The 13345-nt window shown below is 40.5% G+C and overlaps 1 protein-coding gene across 2 annotated transcripts in view; it reads left to right on the plus strand.

Annotated features, from left to right (window-relative positions):
• RNF115 (ring finger protein 115) overlaps positions 1-13345 on the plus strand; it is an 83493-nt gene that overhangs the window by 56162 nt on the left and 13986 nt on the right. For both annotated transcript variants that reach the window (XM_055403495.2, XM_055403497.2), the window contains 4 exons: positions 8350-8400; positions 9567-9639; positions 10567-10660; positions 12780-12895. In XM_055403495.2, the coding sequence (XP_055259470.1) occupies positions 8350-8400; positions 9567-9639; positions 10567-10660; positions 12780-12895 (334 nt within the window). The remainder of the gene's footprint in view (positions 1-8349; positions 8401-9566; positions 9640-10566; positions 10661-12779; positions 12896-13345) is intronic.

Raw genomic sequence — 13345 nt, forward strand, 5'->3', positions numbered from 1 at the left:
TGGAAGTCCAGTAGTAATTGTAGGATAGAGGAATGACATGGTCTAAGTTACACCTTTAAATGATCGTTGTAACTGCTATGTTGATAATAGAATGGCGAGTGGTATGTGTGTGTATGTGGGGCATGGGGGCAAAGACAGAAGCAGAGAAACCAGTTAGGAGGTTGTTGCAGTAAAGTTAGAGATGCCAGTGGCTTGGATGAGGGTTAGTTTTTTTTTGTTTTTAAAGTTGGATTCTAGGTAAAGATTGACATTAGGCATGATAGGATTTGCTGGCAGATTGGATATGAGGTGTAACAGAAAGAAGAGTTAAGGATGACATAAAGGTTTTGTCTGAACAAATAGAAAAATGGAGCCACCATCAGTTAAGATGGGGAATGCTAGAAGAGACGGGTTTTGGGGAGAAGATCTAAGAGTTCACTTTTGAACATAATAAGTTTGAGGTGCTTACTTCACATTCAAGTGATGATGTTGAGTAGGGAGGGGTCTTGGCTGGAGATAAAACCTGGAAGTTATTGCCTGTATATGGTACTTAAATATAAAACTAGATGAAATTGCCAAAAGAGTCAGGATAGAAAATAGATGAGCTCAGGGAATTGAGCTCTGAGCCCTCCTTGATTAGAAGTTTGGAAGGTAGGAAGAATAAGTAGAGAAGACTGAGAAGGGAGCTAGGAGGAAAACCTAGAGAGAATACAGCGCTGGAGACTAAGCGACTACTTTTATCTGATTTTAGCATGTATCTTCCCTTCCAGACCCTGTGGATTTATTTTTCTCTTCTGTGGGTTGCTAAAATTAAATACATAAACCTCTTCCTCCACCCCTTTTAGCTCCTATTACTTTAACAAGAAAGTGTTAGTTTTAAAAAAGTTCACTGTAAGTACTGTGTATGTATCTATTGAAGATAATTTCCTGACATCAGCTCATACACTTACTGGGGTCACCTTGAGCTGCTGAGATGGAACCTGCATCTCACTTCTGGAGAGTAAGCAGCTGATAAAGGCAAAATCAGCAGCTGATCCCCTGAGGTGTCCCTGGCAATTCCAAGTATTTACATAGGTCTGCTTTAGAGCCTCTGGGAACTAGAGTCTTTGTCTCTCTCTCAAACTTGATTATTACCACTTAATTATTGGTTAGTTCAAGTATGTGATTAACTGTTCTAGTCAGTCATCCCTCAGTATCTGTCAGAGGGATTGGTTCCAGGACACCCTGTGCCCCCCGCTGGTACCCAGCTCTCAGAATTCACATCCCTGATATAAAACAGTATTTGCAAATAACCTATAGTACATCCTTTGGTATACTTTAAGTCATCTTTAGGTTACTGTAACACTTAATACAATGCTGTGTAAATAGCAACACTTTATACAATGTAAATGCTATATAAATAGTTGCTGGTGAACCGCAAATTCAAGTTTTGCTTTTTGGAGCTTTCTTGAGTTTCCCCCCTCCCCTCAGTAGTTTGCAGATGCAGAATCTGTGGGTACAGAGGGCCAACTGTACAGCTCCCCAATTTTCATTGCACTTTGCTTTATTGCACGTAGCAGATAGTGCCTTTTTTACAAATTGAAGGTTGGTGGCAACCCTGTATCCAGCAAATCTGTCGGTGCCATTTTTTCAACTGCATTTGCTCACTTCATGTCTTTGTGTCACATTTTCATAATTCTCGTAATATTTTAAACATTTTCATTATTGTATTTGCTGTGGTGAGCTTTCATCAGTGGTCTTTGGTGTTACTACTAACTTGCTGAAGGTTCAGATGATGGTTAGCATTTTTAAACAAAATATTTTAAAATTAAGGTATGTACATTGTTTTACGCATAATGTTATCAAACACTTAGTAGACAACAATAAGTGTAAACGCAACTTTTATATGCACTGGGAAACCAAAAAATTCATATGAGTGATTTTATTGCAACATTTGCTTTATTGCAGTGGTCTGGAGCCACACCTGTGATATTGCTGAGATATGCCTTTACTAGCAAGCTTGGATATACTAGTCATTTGTTGCTGGATAAACAGACTATACCAGATTTAGCAATTTATGATAGATAGAGTCATTGCTCAGTTGTGTCCGACTCTCTGAAATCCCATGGACTATAAAGTCCATGGAATTCTCCAAGCCAGAATACTGGAGTGGATAGCCTCTCCCTTCTCCAGAGGATCTTCCCAACCCAGGGATCGAACCCAGGTCTCCTGCATTGTGGGCGGATTCTTCATCAGCTGAGCCACAAGGGAAGCCCCAAAATATTGGAATGGGTAGCCTATCCCTTTTCCAGTGGCTCTTCCTGACCCAGGAATCGAACCAGGGTTTCCTGCATTGCAGGGGGATTCTTTACCAACTGAGCTATCAGGGAACCCCATAGCAGCTTTTAACAACAGACATTTATCATCTCATCTCACAGTTTCTGAGGGACAGGAATTTGGGAGAAACTTAGCTAGGTGTTTTTGGTAAAGTTTTTCATGATGTTGTAATCAAAATGTCTGCAGTGGCAGCAGTAATCTGAATACTTACCTGGGACTGGTAAGATCAAGATGGGTGAACTAACATTGCTGTTGGCAGGAGGCCTCAATTCCTCACTGTGTGGACGTCTCCATAGGATTCTTTGGTGTCTTCATGACTTGACTGCTGGCTTCCCCTAGAGTAAGTGATCCGAGAGAGAAAAAGGAAGAAGGGAAAACCTTAATGCCTTTTATATCCTGATCTTAAAAGACAAACACTGTCACTTCAGCCATATTTTATCTGTAAGAAGTGAGTCACCAAGTCTAGCCCACATTCATGAGGAGGAATATTAAAGAATTTGTATACATGTTTTTATTTACAAAATTAAAAAAAAATTCTTTTTCCTTAATTTTTTGGCCATGCTCAATGGCATGTGGGGGTCTCAGTTCTCTCACCGGGATCGAATCTGCGCTCCCTGCAGTGCAAGCAGAGTCTTAACCATTCGACTGCCAGAGAAGCCCTGGACATATTTTTTTTAAAACTACCATAATTTAACCTTTGGCCAGAAATTTCTCCCATGTGAGAAATACACTCACCTCCTCTCAAGACCCACCAGAAGTCTTGTCCCTTTATAGCATCGACTTGAAATCCAATCCAGGTGTCATTTACTTAGGTCTGAGTATGGATGAGGCTCTTTGGGTATAGACAGAATTCCTTTTGATGTGGAGATCTAGAAACCAAAGACAAGTTTTTTACCCCTCATATACAACATAGAGTGATGGGACAGGCATATAATAAACAGGTATAGAGATTTCTGTTTAGAAAGGGAGAAGATGTAAGGCACACAGAAGCTACTGATTCGTAGCAGTTTTGATGTTTGTCTGGATAAATGTTGGATGGTCCTTGATTAGGACTTTGTTCTACTTCTGCCCAGGAATGCTTCTCTATGGCTCTTGTTTCCTCCTTCCTGGCTCTCGATTCCACCCTGTGAGTCATTCTTTTCTATGAAAAGTAGTCCAGATTTGCAGCTCCATAGTTTTCTTAGCCTGCATCTTGCCAGTAGAATTTTGAGGGCCTGAAAGATCTCTTTTCGTTTTGTACTGCCTCTGTACTTTTCAACTTAAGCTGGTAGTGTTTCTTTTTAAGACTTTGAGTCTCCTCTGAGTATTAGTAAAGTTCATGCCGTTAACAAAAGCAACGCTCACAAGTCTTTTTTAGATACTCTCTTTTTTACCGTGGACTTCTGCTGGGATTGCTGAAGGACAATACTTGTTGAGGGTAGACCTGTATACTCCAATGTTCCAAGTCCTAATTTCCTATCTTAGCTGTGAATATGATCTTATTTGGAAATAAGGTCTTTTATGTGTGTGTGTGCTCAGATGCCTCAGTTGTGTCTGACTCTTTGCAACCCTATGGATTGTAGCCTGCCAGGCTCTTCTGTCTATGAAATCTCTCGGCAAGAATACTGGGTGGCCATGCCCTCCTCCAGGGGAGTCTTTCCAACCCAAGGATCAAATCCACATCTGTTATGTCTCCTGCATTGACAGGTGGATTCTTTACCACTGAGTCACCAGGGAAGCCCCTGACAGCATCTTAATTTCAGATTTCTGACTTCCAAAATTATGAGAGAATAAACTCCTGTTTTAGCTACCCAGTTTGTGGGAATATGTTATGGCAGCCCCAGGAAACTATTAATAATATGACATCCACAGTTGTTTAATTGAATAGTTCTCTAGGCACTATCTTTCTGAGGTCTTCACAAAGAATTTTTATAGCCACACTCTTGGCTTCTTTAACTGTTTTCTTTTGGCAATGCCCATGATTTGATCTTTGCTTGAAAACCATTTCTTTCTTTCTTTTTTTTAAAAAGCCATTTCTTAATTTTAGTATCATTTGCCATCTGGAGAGGCTGGGAATTTTCAGAATGATCCAATCTCAACTCCTTTTTAAGTAGTCTTCCTTTAATGTATTTCTCTTTTGCATTTTAATGCATCAAGATGAAACCAAAAGGGACCTTCAACATTCCTGTCTGTAAATCTTATTAGCTAGATTATTATCCCGTTCATGAGCCATAACCTACTTCCCATATGATGGCAGGCTTTTGCCACTACATAACAAGGATCTCTTTCCCTCCTGTTTTCCTCACTTTCTCTTAAGTACTCACTCTTCCTCAGAAGCCATCATGCTTCTGCTATTTCTTCAAGGCTTTTCAAACTTTTACTCACTCTCCTCAAAGTCCTTCCAGCTCTGCCCTCTGCTGTATTCCAGAGCTATTCCCACGTTTTAGGTTTTTTTTTTTTAACAGCAAGCTTCCCAGGTGGCCCAGTGGTAAGGAATCCACTTGCCGGTGCAAGAGACATATGTTTGACCCCTGGGTCTGGTAGATCCCCTGGAGTAGGAAATGGCAACCCTCTTGCAGTATTCTTGCCTGGAAAACTCCATGGTCAGAGGAACCTGGCAGGCTACAGTCCATGGGATTTCAAAGAGTCGGACACAACTTAGTGTGCATTCACTCACTTCTGGGTATCAAAATCTGTATTAGGTATCTATTGCTGTATAGCAATTACCCCAGAACTTAGAGGCTTAAACAATAAACATTATCTTATAGGTTCAGTGGGTTAGGAATTTGAGAGCAGCTTAGCTGGGTGGTTCTGGCTCAGGATCTCATGAGCTTACAATCAGTTCATTGGCCGTTGCTGTAGTTATCTGAAGAATCAATTGGGAATTACTCAGATTTTGGCAAGTTTGTTCTGGGTATTGCCAGGAAGCCTTAGTTCTTTATCATGTGGGCATTTCCACAGGATTGCTTGATATGGCACTTTTCCAGAGAAAGTAATCCATGAGAGGGTGCAAGGAAGAAGCCACAATGCCTTTTATGACCTATCCTTGGAAAAGGAAATGACAACCCACTCCAGTATTCTTTCCTGGAAAATCCCATGGACGGAGGAGCCTGGTAGGCTACAGTCCATGGGGTCACAAAGAGTTGGACACGACTGAGCGACTTCACTTCCACTTTCACTTTCACTTTTGGAAGTCAGTTATCCTGTTGTATTCTATTGTTAAGAAGTAAGTCACAGCTGATACTGATATAGGCAGAATCACTGACCAGATTCTGTCTGGAACAGGAAAGCAGAGTAGCTGGAGGACAGGATGAGATCGGAGTAGTTAGCTCATAGAGCTAAATGCTCATCTACTCCAAGAGGAAATCAGTAAATCAATAAGTGAATGACTACAGCTGATTGGTCAAGGGACAAATGAATCATGATAGTACTTAGGAATATGAAGTATTTAAGAATCTCAGAAGCAACCACAGAAAGTGACTCCCTCCCGGGAGCAGAAACGGGGGGTTCGATAAGACAGAATCTTTTGTAAGAATCTGTTTAAGCCTTTGTGTCTTATTTGACTTCCTTAACTTTGGTAATGAAATAAATTTAATTTTTAATAATAATAAAAAAAGACATAAGTCACAGTATGGTATTGGCATAAAAATAGACATCTAAATCAAGGTAACAGAGGGCCAGAAATAAATCTATGCATATATGGTCAATTAGTTTATGACAGACGAGCCAAGAATATACAGTGGAGAAAGAACAGTCTGTGTAATAAGTGGTGTTGGAAAAACTGGATAGCCACAGGGAGAAGAATGGAATTGGATCAGTGTCTTAGGCCACACAAGAGTGAACTCAAAATGGATTAAGGACTGGTACATGTGTCCTGAAACTGTAAAATGCTTATAAGAAGACAGGCAGGAAACTCCTTGACATCAATCTTGGTGATGATTTTTTTGGATGACTCCAAAAGCAGAGGCAATGAAAACAAAAATAAACAGGTGGAACTACATCAGACTATGAAAAGCTTCTGCATGGCTAAGGAAATCAACAGAATGTAAAGGAAACCAACTGAATTGGAGAAAGTATTTGCAAATGATATATCCAACAGGAGACTAATATCCAAAATAATACAAAGAACTCATGCAACTCAGCAACAATAAAAACAAACATCCGAATTAAAAAACGTGCAGAGGACTTGAATAGACATTTTTCTGAAGACATATAGGTGGCCAACAGGCATGTGAAAAGATGCTCTGCCATCACTAATCATCAGAGAAATACAAATCAAAGCCACAGTGAGCTATCACCTCATACCCATTAGAATGGCTATAATCAAAAAGATAAGAAATAACAAGTGTTGATGAGGGTGTCAAGGGAATGAGCCCCCTATACACTATTGTTGGGAATGTAAATTAGTATAGCCAATGTGGAAAGCAATATGGAGGTTCCTCAAAAAAAAAAAATAGGACTACCTTATGATCCGGCAATTCCTCTTCTGGATATTCCTCTGAAGAAAACAGAAGCACAAATTTGAAAAGATACATGCATCCCATGATCATTGCAGCATTGTTTACCATAGCCAAGACATGGAAACAACCTAAAAGAAATTATGGTACATATATACAGTGGAATATTATTCAGCTCTAAAATAGACTGAAATCTTGCTATTTGCAACAACATGAATGGAGTGAACTCCGGGATTTGGTGATGGACAAGGAGGCCTGGCGTGCCGTGATTCATGGGGTCGCAAAGAGTCGGATATGACTGAGCGACTGAACTGAACTGAACTGAATGGACCCTGAGGACATGCTCAGTGAAATAAATCAGAGAGAGAAAGACAAATACTATATAATCTTATAGATGGAATCTTAAAAAAAAAGAATTCAGTATCCAGATTCATAGATTAAAAAGAGAACAGATTGGTGGGTTGCCATAGGCAGGGGTTGGGGGATAAGTAAAATCAGTGAAGGGGGTCAAAAGATACAAATTTCCAGCTATAAAATAAATATTGGGGATATAATGTAAAACACAATGACTGTATTATCAGGGAAATGTAAATGAAGCTGACAGTGAGATAGATTATGGTTCATTACTGTTAATTACAGTACAGTATTGTTTTAATACTGTATTGCATATTTGAAAGTTGCTAAGAGAGTAGATCATAAGTAAAATTTTATAACTATGATGCTAATGAATGTGAATTAGTTTTATTATGATGATAATTTGCGATATATACAAACATCAAATCATGTTGTACCTGAAAAAAAAATACAACGTTATATGTCAGGTGTACATCAAAAAAAAAGAAAAGTCATTAAGTCTAACCTACATCCAAAAGAGGAGTATAAAATAACTTGTGAACGTCTTAGTTAGCTCTCATGAAATTTTTTTTTAAAAGGCTCTTTAGGGCTTCCCTGGTGGCTCAGTGGTAAAGAAACTGCCTGCCAATTCAGGAGATATGGGTTCCAATCCCTGGTTTGGGAAGATCCCACATGCCATGGAGGAACAAGCCCGTGTGCCACAACTATTGAGCCTGTGCTCTAAAGCCCTGGAGCTGCAACTGCTGAAGCCTACATGTCCTAGAGCCTGTGCTGTGCAATAAGAGAAGCCACAAGAATGAAAAGCCTCTAGAAAACAGCACCACAACTAGAAAAAGCCCGAGCAGCAAAGACAACCCAGTGCAGCCAAATACAGGGGTCGGCGGAGGTGCCGTACCTTTCATAAAAATGGAACTACTCTTGTTGCAGGGAGGTGGGTCCAGAATCCCACTGGCCTAGCATCTCTTTAAGCCTCCCATGTTGCTGCCAAGCATCCAGGAATTGTAGTTTGAACACTGACCATACAGTCAGAGTCCTTTCCTGCTTAATTCATAAAAATCTATTGTTATATAAGGCAGCATAGCTCAGAAAGACAGCCATAATAGCATAGTAGCAGTCCACCAGGTAGCAGACTGATTTCTGGTGCTGTTGTGTACAGTGAAAAGCCACTGTGTTATGGGGAAGGAGTTGGTGATGAGTCTGCCATGGGTATCTGCAGAGTACTTTCATGAGTCTGTTGTCTTACCTAATTTTTTCCCTTCAACAGAGTGCTACAACAGATCATTGCAGGATTCATTCCTGGATCCCCATTTTCTTGGTAAGTAACTAGTTGCCTTCTGTCTCCTGGAGTAGCATAATTTCCAGTACTGTAGTATCTGTGCCGTAATGAGAGACAAAAGGAGCTGCACGGGTGAGTGTATAGGTGTGATTGGCAGGCTGTTAAAGACTGCTGTTGTCTGCTGAGCCCAAACTTAATCAGAACTTATTTTTGTATAGTTCAGGCTGGTGAGGGCTATCCTGGTCCTGCAGGGTGTCTGATTCCATTCTTAGGTCTGAGGGTTGTGCTGAGGTAGGGAATGAGGTGGTCCCTACCAAGTTTGTTGTCTGATTTGTGAGTTTCTCTTGGAGATTATATGGGAAGATTTTATTCCTTAAGAATTTCTGAAATTGAAAACATTGCTTCACTTCCTTTTCTCAAAGTAAGAAGGTTTTTTCAGAAGAAACAAAAGGCTTAAATTCAGTAACAGAGTGACAGTTACTTATGGTACAGGTTAAAGATGGAATGTCTTCTTGTCTGGACAATTATTTGCCACTTCTGACTCTACCCCAGAAGGCTTCTTTGCTCAGAGGGACCTTGGTCCTTCCACACAGTTACCCTGTTTTCCAGCCTCTAGTTTCTTTAAGCATGTTCCAGCCAAAGAGTCTGGATATCTGTCATGCAGGGTAGTACACCAACAGCTCCAGAAAGAGGTGCTGCCAAATCCCTTTTGTAACTGCTCTAAGTTGTGATTCAGAGACACTGCTATGGCTGCTTCTCTACTTGAAAGCGGCTCATTTTGTAGGACCAAGGGCTGCCCCGTAGAATGAGGGAACTCTGCTGTCAGTTTTGGCCACTCAGGAAGGGAAAAATCTCCTTAAAAAGCAGCTCCATCCATGTTTAATTTAAATGGGCACAGAGGAGACAAACTTTTAACCAACAGGCAATGAGTCACTCTTTTTGCTCTGGTTTGTCAGGTTGTATTTTAGGTAGCTTCACATTTTATGTTCCATACAGTTAAGCAGAAATTCCTGGAGAATGAGAGACTGCCTCTGGATAATCTGTTTGACCTTGAAATCACTGAGAAATTCTTTGCCACTTGGTTCTAGAGAACTAGTGACTTGCCAGCTCTGAGAGAGAGCAGGATTCCTCTGCCAACTTTTTCTGTGGTGTAAGGCGGAGCCTGGTCACTCCATCTAATGCTCTCTGTCTCATCTCATGTATAGGAGCGGGATGCTGCACTCCAACCCTGGGGACTATGCCTGGGGTCAGACAGGGCTTGATGCCATTGTAACCCAGGTGAGGAGCTGCCTTTTGAGGGTGTCTGTACAGTGTGTCTCATGGTTCCACAGGCTTCCTGCTTTCCTTCTGCTACTTTCTGAAATGGCAGTCACTCTGCTTTCCCTAATATTTTGAGCTTGTGGGTTTCTGTTTTACTGAAGAGATAAATGGTTTGTGGGTTTAGCTCAGCATCCATGTACTACTTTCTTGGTCCTAGGGACTTTCTAGAAGATAGCTTCAACTCCAAAGGAATAAACTTCTATAACAAACAGTCTTTTCTGTTTTGGCCTCTTGTTCATTCCTATGAGGATTCTATTGACAAGTACTTCACAAAAAAGAAAGGTCTCCTCACATGTTGAAGCAGGATTTCTGCTAGATGGAGCAAAGTAGGGGAAGGAAGCAGAGAAAAAGGTATTCCCATGCCATGTATAATTGCTTCCACTTGTTTATGTTTATTTTAATTTAATTGGTTTTTCATTTTCCTTGTGGATTGCTGAGACTAAAAATCATGTCATTTATATCCAGGTCTTCTTGTAGGCAGTAATTTACCTATTTCTTGGCTTACCTTGTGCTACTTTCCATACTCTCACCTTTTTCTTTCTTTCAGCAAAATGAAGTTTTTGAACTGGTTAAGTATCACTTTCTGTTAAGGTGTAGTCTTATTTGTGACATCACAACCCTTTTGCTGCCTCCAAAGTTGCTTTATGCCCAGAAGTGAGCCTTGCAATGATGGATCTGTCTGTAGGCTTATACTAATGTCACTCTAAAATTGTAAAGCAATTATTCTGGCAGCAGGAAAGGGCAAACCCAAGCCTCTCAGAGCCTTGTGGAAGCAAAAGCAACTAACATTTCTAATGTCTGCACTGTTCTCAGATGGAGCAGCTCCCTCCCTAGGATAGTTCGATGTCTGCCACTTCTTCTTTGCCTTTTTTTTTTTTTTGGTAGCTTTTAGGACAACTGGAAAATACAGGGCCTCCCCCAGCTGACAAGGAAAAGATCACATCTCTTCCAACAGTGACAGTAACTCAGGAACAAGTTGGTAGGTTCATTTTCATATGTGTGTTGTTGTTTTATTATCTCTGTTCAGAATCTGAGCCATGTACTATATTAAAAACCTCTGTGAAACTGTAGCACTCCTAAAGTTCCTGCCTGTGTGCCAGATATGAAAAGTACCTGTCCCTTCATTAGAGTTAGTCAACAGGTAATTCCTGAGCAATTACCATGCTATTTTTTTTAGCTGCCATGCAGGAAATAAAGAAGTGCAAAGGTATATAAAACTTGATTTCTTGAAGAACTTGCTGGAGGAAGCAAAACTCACCGAATGATTAGACATTATTATAAAAAGAACTTGAGCAAATGATACTCTGGGGGAAAAGGAAGAGAAAAAATAGGAGGCTAGGAATTTGTTTCACATCTACCCTATACTTAGATACATTAGACATAGATATTTTTTTATTTATAAGCATGAAAAGAACTTAGTGATGAGGGACATTAGTTTGGACTTGGAGTTTCTTTCCCCATGAATTCTACTTTAGAGAGTCAGAAGATTTTAAAAGACAGGATGGGCCATCTGAGAGACTGTTCTGTTTATGGCAAAGTATGAACCAATGAAGAATGTCAGTATGAACGTGGAGTCTGAATTAGGTATAAGGAGTGTAACCTCATTAGATCTGAAATAGAATCTAATTTGTGGGGTGATGGGAGGTATCTTTGAATTGGAGGTGTAATTGGATAGGTATGACTGGATAGGTCCTTGTTGCAGAGGACCCTGAAACTGGCAGAGGAGTTAGGGCTGGATATTTTAGGTAGTAGGTAAATTTTGTAGGTTCCTAAATGGAGGAATGAGGGAATTTAAGTGATCTTTGGGGAAGATTAGTTTGGAGGGTAGTATCTGAAATAGATTGGAAGAGGGAAGGAGCAGAAATATTCTTAATGGGCTGTTGCAGCATTCTGATGGGGTTCAGGTGATGGTGGCAGTGCTACAAAGGAAAGGGTAGACTCATAATTTTTGAAGAAAGACTTTCATCATTGATTGCATAAGGTAAGGAGGGGAAAAGGGGAAAGATGATTCTAAAGTTTTGCAACTCTGTAACTACAGAGGTGGTGCTGACATCATCAGGGATGGAAGAATTGTGAGCAGGCCGTGGTTTGGATGAGGAGGTGATGTGATGTTTTTAATTTTGAATTTGTTGATTTTGGGGATCCCAACTGAGAATCCAAGAAAAGATGAGCTTGGAATTGCTGTGGAGCTGGTATTAGGGAAAACTAACTGGTAGCAAAGTATAGGATATATTTGGAAGGCCTGGAGTCAGGGTTGTTACCCAGGAGGCTATTGCAGTAAACTAGGCTTGAGAAGTAAAAGCTGAAATTAGGGCAAAGGTGCAAAGGTTGTGGGAGTAGAGAGGAGGGAGTGAATCTTTTAAGCGGTATTTTACTCCAAGTGCTGTGAATACTGTGGAGCATGTAGCATACATACCCCAGCTGCTGGAGAGATAGACTAGCTGGTGTTATTAGCCAAACTTGGGAAACTTGGAGTTTGCTGCTTGGTAATCCTAGTTCAGTTTGTAGCCATTTTCTCTCAGATTTCCTGTCTCTAGACTTGGAGCCTGAGTTACCCTTGGGCCTTGCAGTTCTGTATCAGCACCTCCTGGTACAACTTTTAATAAACAACTTGTAAAAAGGGCTTTAGGGTAACCATGATGAAACAGGATGTGTAATGTCAAAAGTAGTAGAGTGAAAGTGGCTTGATGTGAATGAGAACTGCTAAGGTTGTCGAGATGAATCCTTTGGTTGTGGTGGACAGATTGCCAGTGTTTCCTAAGTAGAAACTGCCAGAAGGCTTTCACACATTTGAGAAGATGTTTTTCCTGTTTTGCTTAACAGATAATCTAAGCCCAGTTCTTCCAATTCTTTATGTTGAAAAATAGGCCTCATTGAGTTGCTGTCTGGACCTTATTGGAATGGGCCCCTTCATCAGTCCTTTTCATATTCCTGGCTATTACCACCTCTGTCCCAATTTTGAAGTAAAATTCTGCTTCTTCTCTGCCTCCACCCTAGATGCACTTTGTTTTTACTTTGTATCCCTTTGGTTGGTAAAGACATTAGGCTAGGTTTTTTTCCTTTTTGCTTATTTTAAAAGGCATTTCCTCCTCTAACAGATAAGGGCTTAGAGTGTCCAGTATGCAAAGAGGATTACACAGTTGAGGAGGAAGTCCGGCAGTTACCCTGCAACCACTACTTTCACAGCAGTTGTATTGTGCCGTGGTTAGAACTGGTAAGTACAGACAGCTGTCATCTGTGATGGGGCCCCTGTGCCAGTCATGTCTTGGGGGAGTCAGTGAGGGCATAATTAACAGTTAGTGGAGAGCCAAACAAATCAAATTTTAGTTTCTGGCTAACTCCTAGTAGCACCATTACTGTGTTTTAGATTATTAATCTGTTTAGAACTTCTCTGACCAGGGGTTAGCAAACTACAGCCTACAGGTCTCTGTGGCCTGGCACCTATCTTTGTAAATGAAGTTTCATTGGAACACAGCTATACTCATTTGTTTACAGATGGTCTATGTCCTACTTTTGTCCTCCTCAGCAGAGCTGAGTAGTTGAAACATTGGTGGTATGGCCTGCAGAGTCTGAAATATTTACTATTTTTTCTTTAACAGAGCAAGTTTGCTGACCCCTGCTCTAGACCATCTCAGGTCATTGTTTCTAATTCTGTTTGATAGTA

This window comes from Moschus berezovskii, chromosome 4 (assembly GCF_049115385.1).
Source record: "Moschus berezovskii isolate FMDL1 chromosome 4, NW_MosBer_1.0, whole genome shotgun sequence".
In the NCBI taxonomy this organism is placed as follows: domain Eukaryota; kingdom Metazoa; phylum Chordata; class Mammalia; order Artiodactyla; family Moschidae; genus Moschus; species Moschus berezovskii.